Source organism: Chroicocephalus ridibundus, chromosome 5, assembly GCF_963924245.1.
Source record: "Chroicocephalus ridibundus chromosome 5, bChrRid1.1, whole genome shotgun sequence".
Classification (NCBI taxonomy): Eukaryota; Metazoa; Chordata; class Aves; order Charadriiformes; family Laridae; genus Chroicocephalus; species Chroicocephalus ridibundus.
In genome coordinates, this window is record NC_086288.1 from 35,985,974 (window position 1) to 36,008,755 (window position 22,782).

General features: G+C 38.9%; 1 protein-coding gene across 1 annotated transcript; it reads right to left on the reverse strand.

Moving 5' to 3' along the window:
- Positions 1-3,058: 3,058 nt before the first annotated feature.
- Positions 3,059-21,973, reverse strand: PLRG1 (pleiotropic regulator 1). The gene is made up of 15 exons (XM_063336200.1): positions 21,841-21,973; positions 19,872-19,978; positions 19,490-19,632; positions 18,554-18,607; positions 16,869-16,962; positions 16,342-16,432; positions 16,044-16,145; positions 13,718-13,810; positions 13,242-13,391; positions 13,015-13,116; positions 12,392-12,494; positions 11,857-11,965; positions 10,174-10,313; positions 7,017-7,210; positions 3,059-6,013 (listed from the first exon to the last, which is right to left on the reverse strand). Exons 1-15 carry the CDS (start codon positions 21,847-21,849, stop codon positions 5,954-5,956), a joined length of 1,551 nt encoding a protein of 516 aa, XP_063192270.1. The 5' UTR covers positions 21,850-21,973; the 3' UTR covers positions 3,059-5,953.
- Between the last annotated feature and the right edge of the window lie 809 nt (positions 21,974-22,782).

Here is a 22,782-nt window from a genome sequence, read left to right on the forward strand (position 1 = left end):
AACATTACAAAGCCGATACTACATAGTTTCAATACAAGCAGCAGTGGGAAAACAGTAAATTGGGGGTTGGTTCTGCAAATCCCTCAAGTCAAAAATCTTTAAAAAGATTTTCAAGATAACATTTGGGAAAAAAAAAAAATAAGTCCATATCTAGAAACTCCACAGTTCCCATCTAAAGCAAACACTACAGAGTTTTTTTATACATCTTAAAAAAAATATCTGACTGCTGCTTTACAGCAATTGGTAGAATACATGCTAATTAAGGAGAAAATTTGCTTGGTTAGATTTGGCCTTTTTGCTGAAAAACTTCTCAGGTCATTTCCAACATCAAATTTGTGAATGGATACACTGATATTTTTGAAGTTATTGGCACATCCTAGATGAAATTACAATACTGAATGACTCCTGATAAACCTTTTTTTTTTTTTTTAAGATAAGGAAGCATAGGAAACATGCATGTGAAAAACCGTTAACAGAAGCAATTGCATTTTGCTAGCCCCACAACCAGAGCTTACTTACAGAAGCTTACTGAAAATCAAAACGAGAAATGCAGATTGCCCTCTGCGCATCAAAATTCTTGGAAGGATCATCATTTAGACAGGGATGGCCATTCCTTTTTCACGCAACTTTTTGCCGGTTTTCAGCCAGCTTCTGACCTACTAAGCAAAACTAGTTTCAAGTCATGCTCATCTAGTGTTGCGTTTTATAGAACTGAATTGCAGGTTGACCTTTTTCAGCTGATCAGGATTACTAGCATTCATTCATTTCCAAACCCTCACTGTTTTCTTAGGCGTACTAATAAAAATTTAGAAGCCTCATCTAAAAAAGAACGATGCATCTTGTGTGCAAAAAAAATGTGCCTTGTGTGGATACTTAATATATGCTGTGACAGACACACAGTTTTTCCAAATCACTTAAGAAAAAAAAAAAACCAAAAACAACAAAACACCCCACTGTGGTGGATTGACCTGTTGGATGCCAGGTGCCCACCAAGGCCGCTCTATCACTCCCCTCCTCAGCAGGACAGGGGAGAGAAAATATAACAAAAAGCTCATGGGTTGACATAAGGACAGGGAGATCACTCAGCTATTACCGTCACAGGCAAAACAGACTCAACTTGGGGAAATTAATTTAATTTACTGCCAATCAAATCAGAGCTGGGTAATGAGAAATAAAAACAAATCTTAAACCCCCACCCCTCCCTTCTCCCCGGGCTCAACTTCACTCCCCATTTCTCTGCCTCCTCCCCTCAAGCGGCACAGGATGGGGATGGGGGTTGAGGTCAGTTCATCACACGTTGTCTCTGCCGCTCCTTCCTCCTCAGCGGGAGGCCTCCTCACACTCTTCCCCTGCTCCAGCGTGGGGTCCCTCCCATGGGAGACGGTCCTCCACAAGCTTCTCCAATGTGGGTCCTTCCCACAGGCTGCAGTTCCTCACAAACTGCTCCAGCGTGGGTCCCTTCCACGGGGTGCAGTCCTTCAGGAACAGACTGCTCCAGCATGGATCCCCCATGGGGGCACAAGTCCTGCCAGCAAACCTGCTCCAGTGTGGGCTCCTCTCTTCATGGGTCCACAGGTCCTGCCAGGAGCCTGCTCCAGCATGGGCTTCCCACAGGGTCAAAGCCTCCTTTGGGCACCCACCTGCTCTGGTGTGGGGTCCTCTACAGGCTGCAGGTGGCTATCTGCTCCACCATGGACCTCCATGGGCTGCAGGGGAATCTCTGCTCCCGCACCTAGAGCGCCTCCTCCCCTTCCTTCTTCACTGACTTAGGTGTCTGCAGAGTTGTTTCTCTCACATGTTCTCACTCCTTTCTCCAGCTGCTGTTCTGCCGTACTTTTTTTTTTTTCTCCTTTAAATTTGTTATCCCAGAGGTGCTACCACTGTCGCTGATGGGCTCGGCCTTGGCCAGTGGCAGGTCCGTCTTGTAGCTGGCTGGCATTGGCTCTATCAGACATGGGGGAAGCTTCTAGCAGCTTCTCAGAGAAACCACCCCTGTAGCCCCCCCACTACCAAAACCTTGCCATGCAAACCCAATATATTCCACCCTTTGCCTCAGTGAATCACATATTTAAGAATTATCATGAAAATCCGTATTCATCACACCATCTTCACAATCTTCATTCACATCAACAAAAAAGAACTCCCCACACCAAAATCAATATAACATCATCACAATACCGAATGAAAGCGGATAATTTACACACAACCCGCCCCTCATCCCTTCACCATAATTACAACAAAAATTCCCCACAACCATTCCACTTTTCATTCTCTAGCTGAGTTCAGTCCATATTTTGCCTGTTACCTCTCCCAAATACCACCCTTATCTCAAATTCCTCGTGCCCTACTTTGGATGCCAAAAAGGACTGCAGTGGGTTGATCTTTGCTGGATGCCAGGTGCCCACCAAGTCACTGTCCTGGCTCTGTCCGCTTCCCACCCCCCCACCTCTTGCCCACTCCCAGTCCACCAGTCCTAGGTTGGAGAGAGACAGTGGTGATGCTGTGGGACCACTGCTCAGCAGCAGACAAACCACTGGTGTGTTCTCAGCCCCTTCCCAGCTACCAATACAAAGCACAGCACCATGAGGTCTGCTACAGGGAAAATTAACTCCATCTCAGCCAGACTCAACACACGGAACTGAGTGAAATCTTGACTTCAAAAAAAACGATAAAACTCCCAGTGATTTCATTGTGACCAAATTTTCAGTTATGTGCCAGTAAGACATACCAAAATTAGTTTAAGCTTTTTTCCACCCACAGAGAACCTGTCCTTGATCTCATACTTAACTTCAGAGAGGTGTCAATGTGTTTTGTTTTTTTTTTTTAAACACATTAGAGAAGATTAATGAACAATTCTGCATTTGTTTTAGTGCTAATCCTTTCACAGATAGACTATTTTATGAAGAGCTTCCTTTCTCCATTACAGTTGATCTGCAAAAATATTTGTTACTGTACTATGGGAAACAGTCATCAATTTTAATCCTAAATTACTTTCAATACATATTTAGTTATTTTTTGTTCTTACTACAACACCCAAAATGGAAGAAAAGACATGAAATCATGATGTACTGAAGGTTTTATTGATGGCTAAATTGCTGTCACTTAAATCAGGCATAGCACTTTTAATTCTTATAACAGGACTAAAAAAGGAACTGGCTATTAAAGATTTACTTCTGTAAGCCTTTAAGTTGTCAAAAACATACTGTTCTGCACAAATTTCATGCTGCCAGTATACGACAGCATTCTAGCTGCATAGCTTACGTTGTACCCTTTAGTATACAGCAGAGTGATCTTAAAATTTATCATTTTTACCAGTAACACTTTTCTGAATTATGATACAAACAAAAACCATTTTCTTACTTCTTTGCAATTATGTACAGTATAAAACAAAATTCAAGGTTTGTGGTAGAAATGTGTATGATTTGATCATAATCAGAAGACAACATCAAATTCTCTGAAATAAATGACAGTAATTATTTTCTGAGATTAGACTCCCGTTCAAGATTACTTTAACTGACATTGCAACGTGACACTTTCCAGAAGCATGAAAAATACATCCAGTGGACCAGATCCTCCTCTTTTGCTTCACCCTACAACTTACATGGGTAAACCTAATGTCACTGTATATCCTACATGATCAGATACATGTGTATCACAACTCACTATCTAGGCTTACTTTGCATTAGAGAAGCACTTAAATGAAATCTGATAATCTTGATGTGTCATAAACAATACTTACAGAAGTATATGTGATGATATTCACATTACTGTCAAGTGGAAGAAAAAACTGCTGGGAAGGAAATGAGCATGCAAATCAAATATTAAAGAATACAATTTAAAAAAAAGTCACACTTTGAACTGGGACAACATAATATAGAGCCATAAATGAGAAGTATTATTCCAAATAATAGTGCACAGCCTTTAATTTGCAAACCAAATCTTTACTCAAGGCACAAAAAAAATGCCCTGGCAAGTACTGCCCCAAGCTAGCAGATTCCTGCACAAGTCCAGGGAAGAAACACAGGTTCTGCAGGAGACTTTGTAATCTCCCTTCAAAGCAATAGACAGTGAAATAAATGCAGTTTTTAAAGCAAGTGCCACTAGAGAGAAGATGTGCTAGAACTGTGAGCCAGAACCTCTAATTTCCCCTTCCTGATTGCAAATTATCAGAAGAAATAGACACTTCTACAAAAAACACAAACAAGAAAACAAACCACAACAAAAACCCCACCCCCTTTTTCAAGTAAGTTATTCCTCTCCACTCTAGTTTCCTACAGAGGATTTCACTATAAGCAAGAAAATTCTGTGTGACACCAATGCTTCATCGATTTCTGGAATGAAGCATTAGCAGCAGTATAAAGTACACATAAGCCACAACCTGTATTCTTCCCTGTTATGTTAGCTGAAATGAAAACAGATGTAATACAGATCTAGAAAAATTCAAACTATCACCCAAATAAAAGAATTTTAATCCAACTTGTAAATACCAAATACTCCCCTCCCTTTTCTGTGAAGATGCTTCAGACAATAGCTGTCACCCAAAATTCAGTTATTTATGCAGCATGGACTCCCTTAAAATGACACTGTCAAACATTCAAATTATAAATACAGGACCTCCTGTGCATCATAAAAGACAAGACAAAAATCCTCATAATATAAACAACACTTAGTTTTACTAGCTTTTGGTAAGACACGTTGCAAGCAACTGTTATTTCTCTAACATAAATCCCAGATTTGAAAGAAGTCAGACTGGCACAGAATAGAAATAATTATTATGAACTGCTTACTATCAACACTGTGGCCACAGACAAATTCTCAGAATCTACCCAGCATGAAGTTTGCCACTGCAGCTATTAACACCGCTAGCAAAGTTGCCAACAACTGAATGGCCTGCTGACTTAATGCTCTTCCCTCCCTCTCTGAAGAGAAAGTGCTTTACAGCAGCAGACATCACAATAAGCTGTAGCAAGGAGGCTTGCATGTTTACTGCTAGTTACGTGGCTGTTTGTAAACACAATGAAAGATTTGTCCCTTCAGGAGTACAAATTCTCTTTCATTCTTTTTTTTATTTATTTTAAATTCCTTCATAAGATCATGGGAAGACAACAACATGTAAAATTAAGGCTGGAATGACTGAAGAGCTTTTCCTCTTAGAGCTCAGTTTTAAAAGTTCACTGTACTCTAGTGTCATATATGCTTTGGATAACTAGAAAAAACAAATTGGGGATTTACAAAGAAAGTCAACTGGTCATAACCCTCTGAACAATGCGATTTGACAGTGGTCCTTGCTATAGAAGGTCCACTCCGAAGTAAACTAAATGAAGATGAGTAGTTGCATATGAAGGCTTTCCTAGGGAAAGAAACACTTTGAAGATCCATTACATTCAACAACACAGCACTGGCAATGCTCAGCGGCTGTGTTTATAAAGCAAACTACATTATTATTATTATATTGTCCTGCTTCTTTCTTGATTACTCTATTACTCTGGAATTTAGTATATATACTGTCCCATTACAGTATATACCCAACATATGTACAGTAAACAATGCTGGTCTAAAATCTAGAAGTGTCACTCAAGAAATTTCCAGTAGATGGCTTCTATGCATAAATTTGCAATTAACTTTTAGAGTCAAGCAAGGGTCTTTCAGCAAACCTGGCGCAAAATATTTTTAGACTTACACTCAATAGATTTGTATAAAAAAGTAACCACCTGCACATCTATCCTTTTCATGAACTATACATGCTCCACAAAGAAATTTAACAGCTGCAGCTGGTTTGCTGGGATCACACCAAAAAAAGACAAAGGGAAAGCGAAATAAAATTTATTATAAAACATGTTGAAATAGCAATGACTTAGCTGACTTCCTGCTCTGCTGTTCTAGGCAGAACAAAATGCGACTGAATGCTCTCAGGAAAGCCAAAACAATATTACAGCGTAAGTATGTTGCTGCACTAAAATCGCTTTCTCTTGATAATTTCTGGTTTCCAGTTGACAGGATGAGTTTCTTCAGTCTAAAGGCAAAAGAAGAAAAATCTCATAAGAATTTATTTTTATCTTGAAATTCACTTGTAATTAGGGTTTAAAGTATTATTCACATAGTATATATACTTTATTGCATATGTAACATTAATTACCTAATCTACTATGTAATTAATTTACCCAAATGAAACTGTGTATCACCCTGCTGTCTGAAGTACATGACAAGACTTGTTCTGGATTTTTTTTTTTTTTTTTTTTTTTTGCAAAAAAGACAAAAATCAGGTTGCCAATGGCATTTCAGAAACAACATTGTAGTGATCAAAGCACAGGAACAGGAATTCCAGAGACAGACCTTCCAGCAATATCCACATCAGTACTGGCAGATACCACAGAGTCTACAGTTCGCCCAGTTGCAAAATGGATAAAACATTCCTTATTCCTTTATATCTAAGAGCTGATCCAAGTTTAATTCAGTGCAAAAATACCAAGGTTTAATAAAAATCCTTATATTCTTTATATTGAAGACATACTCCGATAAACTATACAGCAATCTATTGTCTTCTCCATTAGAAAATGGATTCAGATTTGAGAATAACAGATTGAAAATAAGCTGTTTACTCTGATTCCAAAAATTGTGATGGCAAATGACTCATCTAGATCATATCAAGTAGTACAATAAATCTTTCAAATTTAATCTCTTTGATAATCCCTGTGTTTTAATGAATACAGACACATACAGTCCCCTACTGGCTTCAGAATGCAATGTCGATTATTATATTAAGATTTCTCCAAACTCTATCACAAAAGACTTTTGCAGAAGAGTTGATAGACCTGAGACTTATTTGTACTATGGCATAAAGTAAGAAATTAGGAGGTGCAGTAACTAGCTGCTATCCTCTTATTACTTACACATTGCTTTCAAACGTTAATAAAATGGATTACCCAAGTCTGTGCACATCCCTTATTAATATCTGTAACATTCGTTTGAAATCTGTTGATTTCATGAAAATACATTAAAAAGACACTTTGACATACCGCAGTATCATCTTCTTTGTATACTTTTATGGTTTTATCAGCTTCAGCAGTTAGCAATCTGCTTTCTGACTGGTCAAATACACAAGCAAATATTCCTGATTCACTGTCCAAAGAGCCTGGCTGTACAGCTGCATGTACTCTCTGGAAATTGTATCCAGTTCTCCAGTCCCAAAGATGCATAGTACCATTATCAGCTAAAACAGACAAACGCATTTAATATTTTAACCAGTTAATTTCTATCAGTTTTCTAAAAACAGTATAATGAACAACTAAATACATCAGCTGTAACATTCATATACAATAGCTCAGTACACCCTACAAGGTTTCCCATTTTCTACTGGTTTCCTTCTTAGTTAAGAAAGGATGATGGAAGCTTCCTCAGAGTTTCATCTAGTTTTGCATCAGACAACCCAGAGAGATGATATACTACATCATAAGGCAACTGCAGCAAGTTGCTTTGGAAGCAAAGTAAGGACTGGCATTCTGAGTATCAAGCTCCCTGTTCAGTATCTCCACTAAAATTGAACAAAGAGGTATCATCCTGTCAAACAGATGACAGACTTTCAGGAGTCTGTAATGAGATCTAGGCTTAATGTCTGCAGAGGTTCTATTTCAAATACAATTTAAACCACGGCCAGTATTAGTGCTACTGGCATCAGATACAGGGTATTCACAGCAATCTGAACTCTGTATTCTGAAGGGCGCTCTCAAAGCAATTTTTCAGTTACAAAACCCAACCCCCTCCCAAAGCATTATCTAGCTGAAACAGATCTACTAAAAATTCCTCCAGAGCTGCCAGCTAGACAAGAAATCCAGATGTTTCGAGAAGGGTGCTTCTACAGTAAAATACTCCAAGGTAACAACTTATTTTAGTTCAGCATCAACTTCTTTGAAGTTGCTGTAGATAGCATGAGGATGTAAAGGAGTAGGTGGGAATCAACATCCAAATGTATATTCTTAAAAAACTAACAAACAATATTATTAAAACAACAGGGTTTTTTATGTGGAGAAGTTAACAAGTTTTTCTAAAGCCTCAACTACTACTAGTACAAAAGTGTCCTACAAAGATATCCTAGAAGAGTCTTCAAAATAATACAGAATGAAATATGAGCCCAGTGCAGTATTTTGTAGAGTTCTTGTTCTCACTATGAATGTACCAGTTGTCAAATAGAGCTTTATCCAAATTGTAAAATCAAGGGCCACTTTTATATATACTTGAAAACGACCAAGGTAAGCTGACAATATAATTAGCTATCTTCCAATTCCTGTTTAGCCCATTTCCATTTCAATCTACAACCCTAGCCTACATGACATGGTGGAGGCCCCATCCCTGGAGACATTCAACGCCAGGCTTGATGAGGCTCTGAGCAACCCGATCTAGTTGAAGATGTCCGTGCTTACTGCAGGGGGGTTGACTAGATGATCTTTAAAGGTCCCTTCCAACCCAACACATTCTATGATTCTATGACACACTGTATCAAACAGGACCAAGAGCACATGGGACAAAATGGCACTAAACAGATCTCAGTATTTCAAAGTGCAACTTAACTACTACTTTTTTTTTTTTATGGTCTGGTTAAAAATACAGAAATACTTTCCACAAGTATCTGCCTCTGCAAACTCATGGAACCCATCTTAAATTGTTTCATCATGTGTGATACTGTGAATTGAGTCCTATCCTTGTTTACTTGTCCAGCTTGCCCAGCTACCCAAAAGATTAGACAAGCAAAACCAAGAGGTGAAAACTCTGTCTCTGCAAGTCATGTGGTGCGATACAGCCTAGCCTCTTAAATCACCTTCCTCTGACTGCTAGAGCTCTCCCAGGATTAACCAACTTGTCTAGGACCTCAGAGGTTTGGGTTTAGCCTCCTGCTTTAATTCTGTCTTCCGATGCAATCTTGGACTGTTTTCTCTAAAGCTCACCTCTCGAGCTGTAAAATTAGCACTTCCTTTTTCCACACTATTTACTAATTTCTTGTTTACAACAGGATATACCTTAAAAACACACTTTCCATCTCCCTGCTATATAGACAATGCCTTAATGAAAAGATCTGATTTCAGCTGGGATTTGTAGAAACTACTTTCAAAAACGTCACTAAAAAATGGAGTACTACATGTGTACTTTGTCTTGTACAAAGATGAAACTCACAGCAACATCACATATTATGGTTTTAGTAACACATACTTCCATCAAAGTGTTTTTATTACAGTGCTTGGGTAACTAATATATAGAAAAATGCTACCTGCAATATGAGATAAACCTTCTTACATGAAATTATTCACTATCAGATACAGTAAGCATTCAGGATTCTCTTCCTAACCCCACAACACAGATACACGAACACAAGCTAGTAGTTCCCAGACTCTGAGGACTCACAGACCACTAACAATACTCTAATGTATCATATGATTATTAAATTATTGAAGTTCTTGAGTGAAAGAATTAAATCTACGTGTCACAATATACGCAAAGTTTTCTCATAGGCCTGGGAGCCAAGTGGCTAGCTTCTTTATTTCAGGATGCCTGAACATATAAAATTGCTGAGCAAACATGGCTTTGATTCACAGAGCCAAATAAAATTTGGAGATTAGCTATCAATCTTTTGAACGATACAAATATAACATCAGAAAACTCACACAGGAAGCCCTGAGACAACAGAACCAATGCATTTGTGCTGCATAAAAAAACAGGGAAGATTTCACATTTAAATGGTACAGCAAGTTTTAACAAGATGTTTCTATGTCCTCTATTCATTCTCACTGCATCAACAAGTTACTAACAGAGCAGCAAACAAAGTGGCCGATGTCTGCCAAGCTGCTTCCAATTTCCACACCACTCCTGAGGGGACACTAATGATTCAGACTCAGGAGATCACAGAGGATACTCTGGAGCCTTGCAGCAGCAGTCAACTGAGAAGAGGAAACCTCTTCTCTGCTACAGATTAAAAGTCCTTTCAAATACATTTTTGTGCACGCAGCACAAAATAAATAGAAATAAAAAGTGGCCCTACTCACTATAAAATGAAGTTGTATACTGTAGCGGGCTTACAGGCTCAGATAAAGGAAAACTCAGTGAGCATCTTTGTCTAAGGACCTCCAGCCACGTATACGTGGGGGAGCAGAGAAGGGAAATATGAACACATATTTCTCATTTTACCTCCTGAGACCAGAACACCATCGGAATTTACAGCCAGCGTGTTGATAATAGCATTGTGACCAGAGAGGTTCTGAATGAAATTTCCGTCTGGGAATTTCCACTGTTTAATATTATCTGGAGAACCAGATGCAAATGTGTAACTGAAAGAAAATAAGCATAGTATATTACAGTTCAAAATAGCTGTCGGGATAGCAAACATCCTGAAACTACTGTTAAATGCTAGTTGCAAACTTAATACTGAGAGTGCTTTTCTGACATTTTTACTTTGCATAAAATGAAGCAATTTTATGAAGTCATGAATGACCTATCTCTGTTCCATAGACTCCATAAACGTTATAAAACCTATGCCATATAGGATGTTAATATGCAAATAAACATTAAAAACGCACATTAAGTGCATTAAGTCAGTTGTTATTCCAGCAAATTTTCAGGTATGACAGCATCATCAGCGAAAGCATCAGGAAAAAAAAACCCACACAAAACAAAAAAACCCAATATTGGCTAGTCCTCTAAAACTACACAACCAAGGATAAAGCCCTGCAAAAAAATGAACTACTAGAGATAACTTGTTTTACTGAGTTACTCAAAAATAATCAATTCCCTCATTTAACATGTGCAAGCAGCTAACAAGGTTATTTGGGTAGCACATAAAAATCCTGTAGAAATACCTTCAGTTGCTACAACGTCTAAGTGATTTGCTGTCTATTTAATAGGTTATTCAAAACCAAAATAGGTTATTAGGAAAAAAATATTGCAATAGTAAAAAAATATAGAAATACCAAAATATAAAAAAATATAGAAATACCAAAATATAAAAAAATACTAGGCTGATAGTTGCTACTGCTTGATAAAAACAGTTCAAGTATTTTTTCAAAGAGGTATCACTGACAAATCTGAAACCAAATTTTTTGGTTTGGGCAGAATATAAGCAAAAGTAGGGGTTTTCTCTGCTATAGCTAACAGGTACAGCATGAGATTTTTATAGTTTTTTCAGACACACAGATTAGATCAGAATTGATTCATAACAAAGATTCTGAATTTCTGCACTGACAGAATTTCATCTTAAAATACTGAAGGTGCAGAAGTACTGCAGTTCTATGTGAATTCCTTTTCTCCATTGTTTTAACAGGAATTTATCTGAACAGGCAACTGTTGATGCAACAAAATATAGTATCTAAATTCAGAGTACTTCCAGCAACACCTGCTTCAAAGATTAAATACTCACAAGAAGTTTCTTTTTAAGGCCAGTTAAATTGTGCAGTAAACCACATATGCAATAAAACCATTTTCTATTAATCGCTGTCTCATTTAGCATTATTCACACGTACCATTTTTCAAAAGTACTTCACTTTCTGCTAACAATCATTCAGTTACATACTTATTATTAGCCTTACAAATCCAGTTTCACTGGTTTCTTACTGACAGCAAAGGCACATACATAAGCAATTCTGTGGGATATAGAACACTCTCAGGACTGCTGATGAACAGCAGTGCCAACACTTGGGGAGCACTACGGTGTAGTAAAGGTATTTGAGAACTCACATGTACATTTTTACAGCATTTTAAACTCATCAGTTTTTCACATTATTATGCCCTACCATTCTAAATCATCACTCATATCAGCTTTCTGTCACCACTCAATGTTATGAACCATGGAAGTGTAAAAGAGTGAGGAAAACTTACTGTCTTGGATGTAGCACTACTGCTCTTACAGATTTCTTGTGATTTGTTAAAGTAACACGAGTTTTTCCTGCCACTAAATCCCAGAGCCGTATGGTAGTATCATGACTGCCTGCAATGAAAATAAAAAAAATCATAGAAACCATTATATTGATTCTATCATCATTATTATTTTGGTAAGGCAGCCAAAAGTTTATATGTGAAAAATATTGTTAACGTTTGTTACAAAAATATGATAATAATACCACCTCAGACAAAGAAAGATGCTGGGTTGTAATAGTCAAAAAATGCAGAAGATGCATCTACAGTGAGAATGCAGAAAATGCAAGTTTCAATACATATTACAACAAAAAACGCGAACACCAGAAACAACGGAAGTGCAGAAAAACATTCAAACGCTGCATAGCCCATTTTCAACAGAAAACTAATAAGAGAAAATAAACAAAGATAATGCTATAAAGCTCACATAATTACTGAACAAACACATTCATGATTATGTTTTACAATCACGTTACTTATGAAACCATGCCCATTATACCTGTAATAATTTGTGGTTCTGCAGCCTGGCATTTCACTGTCGCTACTGCATTTGTGTGTCCTGATAACGTGTGCACACTGGCTTTTGTCCTCACATCCCAAATCTATGAATTCACAGTAAATAAGTCACAGAGGTCAGTAACAGATGTGTATTCAATGTATTTTAGGCACTGTCATTGATTACACGAATTCCTTGCCATAGTTCTACAGATTTAACCATGGTGTTTAGGTTGGTTTTTTTCATCCAACAATTAATCACACAACTGCCTCAGTTGGCAAATTTCAAGGGAAGCAGGGAGCCTGCCACTGAATTTCTAGACATACAGATAACTTAAAGCCACCATAAAACCACACCATCTTCTAAATACAACACAGCAATCCTATATATACTACATAGTCTACCTACGAAATTAAGAAATAAAACAGTCTCCCGAAGTGACACTGCGTTTTTGTGTATTCAGGCTTCAGTATTTATCAACAAAGGAAGATAAAGTTAACACAGATCATCTTAGTATTTTCATCTTGATTCATGTTAACTTTTGGTAAGTATCCACTTTTACAAATAGAAGATGTTGAAACACACCAACATATCAACATGTTAAAACGTAACGATGCTCTACTTACTCGTGCTGTTGAATCTCTGCTACATGTTACCAGTACATCTATTGTTGGATGCAAGTCTAAACCATAGACAGCACTTAGATGACCATGGTAATGTCTGATAACCTAGATGAACAAAAAATGCTAATGAACAAAAAACACTAACTGGATGTTTGAAAGAATATTCTAAATGCTTTGATTTTAATATTTGCCACCATCAAATAATTCCAATCAAAGAAACTACAGCTTACCTTATTGTATTCAAGATCCCAGCATTTCACTTGTTTGTCTTCTCCACAAGAAAAGAGGTATGGACTTCTTGCACTTACTATTACCCCTCGTACAGTACTAATGTGTCCCGTCAAAGACAATTTCAATTTGCCACTAGCAAGGTCCCAAATCTGCATCAAAACAGGTATTTTGAGGTAAACAGGTAAAAGGTACACATTGATAGTCTGGGTAAGCAGCCCAGATGTAACTGATCCTGCTGCATTTTAAACTAAAAATTACAATAACACTTTGCCCTCCAGCTCCTGCCATGTAATAAATGAAATCTCAAGAAGTAATACTCCACAAATCCTTTATGACAAGAAAAAATGTTCTGTAGTTCATTATTCTGCAAGCAGTAACCAAGAAATTGTTTCCAAGGGCTGAAGACTTTTTTTAAATAAGACAATCAAAAACCCACCCCGGCAAACTTTGTCAGTGATTTCTTCTAACCTCTTACCTTTATAGTTCTGTCAGCAGAGCCAGTAACAAACCACTGATTTCCTGGTTCTACTGCAATACATCTCACCCAGCCCAGGTGACCACTGATAACCTTTAGAAAAAACAAGATTTTTTCTAAATCAGAAATATGCATATATCCGTCAATATAACTTTTACTTTCCAACACTGAAAGTTGTTAGTGTTCACCAAGAAATGCACGATCGCCAAAAAGTCAAACATTAAATTAGATCTGAAGAGAGACTGATTTCTACTTTAGTTAAATGAAGAGACTTCTAGAAATTCACCTCATACGCCAGAGTTGGGGAACTTGCAGTACAGAAAGACCCTGTTCCTATAAGCAACTTTTCCAAATCCTTTGAAAGTCCGTAACACTGTGGCTCAACACTCAAGGCTTTGCAGAGAAAGACTGTATTTAAGCACAAGTTCCTTATGCTGCTGTATACTGCTTATACAATAATAGTTAAACAACGATTATATGAAATCTTGGCTATTAAATCACATTGCCATATAATAGCTACCTCTTAAAAGCACGCCACCACCTCCCTTTCCCCAAATAAGGGATAATATGAGCATGTCTGAAACTTTCTGGTAACAAAACACTGGAGAGAGACCTCACAAGAAAAGCTCTACCAATACATAGCTTGTTTACAGCAGCCTTTCTGTTTCTCCAATTTCTCTGAAGTCAGACAGCTAAAATCAAAACACATATTTGGTTTCACTGGATGTCATATTTCATGTACAGCTCATTTCAAGAGTTCTAAAACACACCATAAGTTCTTAGGCAGAAACACTTTGGGAAGCTAAAGTGGATTCTTCTGACCAGATTAAGACCACAGCCACACACATTTGAGATAGCTGTCTAGACTCTTCGTAGTCTAAGAGCAGAAACTGGCATTTCCAGGGGAAAAATCTAAGAAATAATTCATCTGACCTATTTTAAGTCCCCATCTTTCACAAATGACTTCAACCAACCTTAGGAAGACCAGTTAAAATGTTGATCTTAAGCAACAAATAAAATGAAACCTACATTTGGTGTTCCAGCTAGGCTTCTATTTCTGCATTGCTTGAACAAGCTTTTGCCCTGTTCAGCAAGCATTTTGACAGCAAACCTTCACTAAAACTGCTGACATGTAGAATTAGTAGTGACTTGAATTGTATTAGCACTCTCTCTCAAAAGAAAGCGCTCCTAACAAGTAGGCATTTTTCATTTGTCTACCTTAAATTTCTCATGAGTTTACTCTGGTGCCAATTTTTTCAAATGGCATTTGCATTTATTTTTATATAGAGCGTGTTCTAATACTGCTGTATTAGAAAACTAGAAAACTTACATATATATTCTTTTGAACTCAAGTGTTTTTTAAAAAAATTACTTTTTGAGATTAGCCTTAATATTTACGACTAATACAGCATTCAGGACTCTTCTGAAGGTCTAAATACCTACATACGGTGCTACATTTAGATGAACAGTGCTAAAACAATACAATTCTGATACTAGAGCATGAGATTTTTAAATATCAGGAAAGCCCAACATTCCTAAAATAATATTCACCCGTTCTCTGACAAAATATGAAATTGCTTACATTTCATAGTAAGAATCATCCCAGGAAAAAAAAAAAAGTACACATTCAAACAGATGCACCTGAAAAGTTAAAAAGATCTGAACCAGGATTTTTCCCTTCAACTCAGCTACCCTGCCATACTCATCACCAAAATGTTTAAAGATGATGGAGATATTGGGGCAATGGCTACTATTAGGCCCTAAGAAAATTAAAAGGAAAATTAGACTAATCCAAAAGCAGGACTAGAAGTCAAGCAATCTAAACTGCAGAGATAATGTGTGATTAACGAAGTCATCTTTTTTCCCCCCATTTTCATACCAAGCAAAAGAAGTCTGACTGACTCAGGCACCAACTGCCTTTAAGTGTTCTTGGAGACAATTTCATTACATTAACATTGCTAAAGTATTTCTTTAACACGTTATTAGTTTCAAACTTTACATTTTGTCTTTGAGTTCCTCTACCAAAGAATCTGACTAGAAAAAACAAACTCTGTAATGAATTTATAATACAGCTAAACATATGTAGACAAAAGGGTAGAATTAGTAATATTCACAAAATATTTTACTAAATAGAATGAAAAATATTTGTAATGTAATCTCTTCGTTATTTAAGGAGAGAGTGTGCATATACAACTCAGCTGTGGTCACTTTTCACTTGATTTCATTTTTGTGAATGAGAGGAAAAAGTATGTTTTGAGGTCTTTAAAGGACATAAAATACTCATATACTTTTATATGCATGTTCATGTCATACATATGTAACTTACTCTGTACAGTTTCCAAGGTGGATGCCACTGAGGTTTGGGCATGGTTGGAGCCTTCTTTGCCATTAACGCAGAATTTTTGTTTCCACCAGCTTCCACCATAGCCTGTAAGTTAAAAGGAAGATTACTCTTACGCTTTATAATTTACCTCTTTGCCTAAAATCCAAAGCCTTCTTGTTCTGACATCTCAACACTCATTAAATTTAGTCAGTCAGGAGATCTCCACACAACACACAAACGAATCCAGAAGCAATGTGGTGAACACTATATACTTTTCACATTAGATGTGTAACAAACTCACCACGGACATTCCAGGAGGCTGCGAACGCTCAGATATTCCAGCGTGCCTGTAAATATCACCCACACCAGCAGCTGTCCGATTTGCGTCCAGCCTAGATTGAATGAAAATGACTGATGGATTGGAATCAACTTTGGTCTTTCGCTAAATAAGCAGTAAGGTATCACAGGGGTGCACCCAGTTGAATGATGAACACCTCCAAGGATGGAGACTCCACAACCTCTTTGGGCAAGTTGTTCCAGTGCTTGACCAGCTGAAGGTAAAAGACACCCACAAACAAAGCCCCACTTTTCTCTCTTGTACCTAAACAGAATTTCCTTCGATCCAACTTCTGCCCAGTGCCTCTTATGACATCGAAGAAATAAAAGTGTACAGAAAAACTATGCCTGGCCACACTAAAAGTAATTTCTTTAAACATTTTATAAATTAGGGCGTTCAAAACACTCAGAGCAGCTCTTATTCTGACTTCTGTGGTTTGCCTTGAAATTCCCATAGATAACAAAAGCGTTAATGAAGTAACCCAAAAGTACCTGGACTGAGAAGCCGGAAGTGCTACAGCTAAGGACTGTGCTGCAGATTCACTAGGCATCCTCTGGACCTTAGTATCTGCTGTCAGAGCCACACCTTGAAAAAAAATAACACAGCAAAAGTAAACACAACTATCAAAAAAGAAAACCCAGAAAAGAATATTACACAAACACATATATACACATACACCTGCAAAAAAGGGCTTGTCACACTCCTGTAATATTAAATCCCATCATTCAATGACATTGTTTTTCACACGCGAGTCAAATTCACTGAAATTTTTATTTTGGCCCAAATTCTTTCCATGTTGATTCTACTACATATACAATTTCTGGAGTAGAAAATGTTATGATTTGTCATTGGAAACAAGAAAAGCCTAACTAGGAGCAGCATCTATCTTTTCATCCAGCTTCAACCACTATGGGAATCCAAATATCACAGAAAAAAACATGCTCTTGAGAAGTATTTGCTAACTTAGGTCCTTTAATGCAGTTCATTTTGCTATCCCTAAGTGGTGGTTAGTATCATGCAGTGGTGCCAGAACTACAAAAGGTTTAGTCCTACCAAAGTGAGAATTTCAGACTACAACTTATAATTTATAACCTCATCCTAGGAACAGCAGATCACTTTTTTAAAAAAATCTAAAAACTCTTTGCAAAGTGTAGTTTTGGTGGAGACTGGTGAATTTATTCCACTCCCATTTCTTTGTTTCTTTCCCTAACCAAAGTTCCGGCAGTTGACAAAGACAATATTTGGGTGAGACATCCAGGTTAAAACAAGAAACAACAAAGAAATCTAATTTTTAATTATGACATATCTGATTCTATTATAAGAACACCGAACTTAAGGAAACCTCTGTAAGCAAGTCCTGTCCCCACAGTTACAGTCAACTATGCACGTTTTTTTTAATGGCTGAGGGTCCACTGAACACTCACATTTGTTAACTTATAAATCAAGCCACGACACATTTCTCACCATACTTGTAATAAACTTAAGCACTAACAGTAAAAGATCAACAGCTAAAACTAAACTGCTACAAGGAGAGAGCAGGATTGGTGAGTAACAGTGACAATTAGCAGTGGCCAATGTCACAACATAGAAACATAACTCTTCCAAGCATAGAAAAAAGTGACACTAAGATTATTAGATCCCAATGTCTCTTTCTCACACCTTTCTGCTCTGATGAGAAAAAGCAGGATACACTCCCTCTTTTTATTCAACATCCTTCTAAGCTGGAATCCCCTCTCCTTGTTCACAACAAAATTCTAAGAGCGGCTCTGCCACAACAGCGGGGGCACGAGAGTTCTGTGGGTCTCAGCAAGCTCTCCAAGAGAAAAGGGACCACAATATCAGAGAGGGGATTCCTAGAATGTTTTTTTGATGACGTTACAACTGGAGGTGAGATCTCATAGAAATGAACGACCATCTCACAGCAAACTCACATCCACTGAGGCTGAGTGAGAAGACACTGCATCTGTACCTAAATCCTCTTCCTACCTCCTCTCCCAGAACATTTATCAGCCATAAAACTCTCTGCATCAACCCTATGAAAGACTTCAATGGCATTTCTGCTACTATCAGCTATGGATTCACAGCAACAGGAAGCCTCCTCCTAATTGGATGGAGGATGCCTAGTTTTGACAGGAAGGCAAAAATCACAGGCAAACACTCACAGAATTTTACTTACCTGGCCCAGGTGGGTATGGATGCGTGCCAGTTATCATATACTCAAGTTCTTGTCCTAAAGAGCAACAAAATTGCGTATTAATGATTACATTTTATACTGCACTGCAAACAATGCACTCAAACAGGAAATACAAGAAAACACAGCAGGTCATACACAGCAGGAGAAACCAGCAATCACTTCTAATGTACTACACTTAGACATTCCCCATTTTCATTATTTCATTTGATCTGGTCACCTGAGTTTTCAAAAATTCAAGAGTAAAATAGCATTTTTAAAACAGTGATGCCACTTGTTATCAAGAGGGAGCCCCTCTCAAGAGAAAAAATCATCAAAGATGCCTTTTTAAGTAGGTAACACAGAAAAGGATTCATGTACACAAATAGCATGGGTGACTGAAACCTAAACTAGTCACGACAATTGACGGTGTGTGGTATCAGAAAAGAAAAAGGTTCTTTTCTTCTTAAAATATTTTTCATTATGTCTCAGTATCTTAAAATAAACGTTTTCTTGGTTTAATAGTTGCATACCGAAAAAAAGTCTGAAAAAATTCTATGAAACAAAATACAAAAATCCAACAAAAGAGCATGTCCTTGACCATCAGGAACATCAGTAAAAAGAAACACATTACTGATCTTTCTCTTTCTAGCACCTAAGTACAGCACACCCTAATGTTACCATAAAAATTACCCATTTTACTGATGAGTAACTGTAAAAATCTCACAGTACTCTATTACTCTTTTGTTAAAACAAACTTCCTCCTTGTTCTGAATCACCTCCTGTGGACTCTAGCAAGAAAATTAACAAACAATGAAAAAATGGCATTTTAATTTCTGTCTTTACCTCCAATGGATTAACACTGGACAGCATTCTTCAGATTTTACATCAGTGAGACTGTCACAAAAGAAAGGACAAATATAGCACTGAGAGCAAACTAACCTTGATTTCCAGAATACTGTTTGTGTCCATAAGGATCCCCGGTGTTTGGGCCTCCTTTCTCTCTCAAGTTTTCTTTAAGAGTAGGCATGTGTAACACTGAGCCGTACTCTGTACGCAGCTTGACTGCCATCTTTACTTTGTGACTGTTGGAAGAGCAAAGCATAATCCTGATTAAACCCCAAGTCTGGAATTGTTACTAAGTTTTGAAATACTTTAGAGAAGGTTTTATCCAACTTGCTTTACAATTCTAATATTTTTTCTTCCCTCAAGACTACACTCTTAACTCTACAGAAACATCTGAACTTCTGACTTGGATGGAGCAATAACTAACATAATTTAAAACTCTGAGGCACACCACTAATTCAATGATTGCAGTACTTACCTTTCTTCATCTAATGGAATAGGCTTGGCATTATCAGCTACAAACATATCATGGGTTCTCTTCAAAGATCTGAACACAAGTGTGTGCACAGAGTGCTTTTGGACTTCCTAAAACAAAGAAAAGAATATTTAAATACATTTGGACATAACTAAATGAAAAATTGAAAATGGAAACAAACTGAACTGAGTAACAATTTCCCACTTGAGTACCGTTAAATAATACAGCATGATTCAATTCACAGAAAACACCGCTCTTCTTGGAAACTAAAAAATTAAGTTTATCTGTTAACTGTTTTAATTCAGTGTTTATCAAAATAAAACTCCTTTTCTTGGAAACCACCAAGACTTCGAAAAGCAAGCAAAAACTTTGATCAAACTTTCTGTACTGGCATCTACATGACAAATCTGTGAGCATGCAAGCTTCTTCCCTCATGCTTTCCAGTTCCGTTTTCATACATAGGCAATAAAGTAACCAATTCTCAAAACATTCCTGTAAGTTTTATTTTACTACCACCATAAAAAGAACAAGGGGAATCATCAGGTTTTATGCCCAATGTCACTTTACGTAAGCACAGCAAAGTTTACCAAGATAAAACTTGAGATCAAACCTGACAAACCTTGTTCTCCTTTTATAATTTTTAACTGTTACTAAAATAAAAACATACTTAAAATCTCATGCAGGAACTATCAAGCAGCATGAAACAGCTATTAACTTATCTAGAATATTTGCTTACCAACAGCACAATGCAGTTTATAAATATTTCCCTCCAAATGGACAAAAAAAAAAAATCATTAGAAATCTCGGCCTGCTTGCTTAGGTACAAATCCAAACTCGTTGCATGCCTGTATTTGTTCTGTATGTCATACAAACAAAGACAACAACCAGAAGCTACAGTAATAACTTTTGGCATTGGATATCACTCAGCTGCCCAGTCTCCAAGATTCATTACAGATGCTTTCCCTGTTAAGCTCTTTGTAGGTTCTGTTTTCCTGCCCTGGAAGCTGTCCACTCATCGACCCAATTTGTGGTGGCCTTTCTAACCTTTCTAACTCAGTAGCACCTACACAAAGTTTTTGCTCTGGTTCTGTGAGCTCCTGCAAGCTCCAGGTATTAAGTGAAAAAAAAAACCCAAAAAATGAAACCAGCACTTGGAACTGGGTTAGGAATTTCATACAACTGGAGAAGAAAATAAGAATCACAGTAGTTAAATACTGTTCAACAACAGCAGCCATCAAAATCACCACAAGACTAGTAGATAATGCAATGCCTGCCCAATAGGGAATAAGCACCTACAAACATTTTTTGACAGAGATATCACTATGTAAAAAAAAGCTAGTAGTGTTACACGGAGCAGCAGTCTTTGCATCTTCTTGCATGCTCCTGACAACAACGCTTGCTTTTAGAAGTGCATGACATTCATCCAGCAGTAACTATTCCATGGCCTATAAAGACAGTGGCCTTCTCCTCAGCTTTATTTCCCAGCCTTCACCAAGAAAAAAAAGCTACCGTTTTCCTGACCAGCTGACAAAGCTACTAAGTCTCTGGAGGCTGCCCACCACAGAATCACCTCCCCAGCACCAATTCCGCACCCGGCGTTACGTCTGGCAAAGCAGAACTGCCGCCTGCTGCTTACTCCTGCCCCATACCCACAGAGACCGCGGCCCCCGCCAGCCCGAAGCCGCAGCCCTCAGACCAGCGAGAAACACCGCTCTCGCCTCCTGCGGGCACCTCGTTGTCCCCCGGGGCGGACTGGGCGGAGGGACCGCCATGGCCTATCCCCACAGCGGCGCTTTCGTGCTAAGGGGGAAGTGAGGCTGAGGGGTGCGGTGCTGAGCTCGGTGGGCCCCGGCCTCCCCTACCCGGCCCGGCCGCCTCACAGCCCCAACCCGCCCCGCTGCCCCCTCCGCGCTCTCCAGCCTCGCCCGGGGCGCCTCGGCGGCGGAGCGGGCCGACCGCCTCCGCCCCTCACCTCCACCATGGCGCCGGCGAACTCCCCCCGTCACAGCCCTCGGCCCAGCGCTATGGAGGCGCTTCCGGCGCCTGCCCCGCGCCACACTGGAAATGACGCGCGGCGAGTGCGCAGGCGCGCGCGGGAGGGGCGGGTTAGATAAGGGGAGGGGCGTGGCGGAGCAGGGGGGCGGGGCTTACCGGCACCTCCGCGGCGGGGCCGGGGGGTGAGGGTCGGGGGTTCGAGTCCCGGGGGCGCTGTCGCAGGGTGGCATCCGCGGGACACTTACCGCCCCTCCCAAGAGCCGTCCCCCGCGACGAGAGGGCTGCAGTGACGGGTACGGACCAGAAGAGGGCAATATTCAGCTTTGTGAAAGGCAGCTGGCGTTTCGCTACGCCTGCCCCAGCGCGATGAGAGAGTTAGTGGCATCGGTGACATCCACGCAGTGGTTCTCCACGCTGGGGGATTCGATACGCTCTGGTCAGCCTGATTTTGTAGAAATCCTCGGCCTTTGCCATTGTTTTGGGTCGTGCAGCTGCAGCTTTTAAGTGTTGTTTTCTTCCTGAGTTCTCGGGGAACCACAGAAAAATGAGGGGGATGTGGAAAAATAGTCCCAGGGCTGAAATGCAACCTCTAAAGAAAAGAAAAGTGTGATATGGGATGCCGACCGGATTTCTGCCTTTTGGAAAAAGGATCCTTAGGTCCACAGGGCCTCCTTTCAATGGAGGCTGACGTTGTGCGTGAAGCTGGCAGCCCCTGCACCTCCTGGCGAGGTGCATGTTGTGAAAGGGAATTCCAAAATGTATCCTGATACTCCAGTAGGTTTTTCACTTGCCTTCATAAGCAGAATAACCAAATGCATCTGTGCAAAGTGCAAACAGGCACCTACTTTCTTCACATATACTCATCTGCTCTTAAAGTCAGAACATCTTGTCCCCCCTCACTAAAGCTGGGATTTGACGA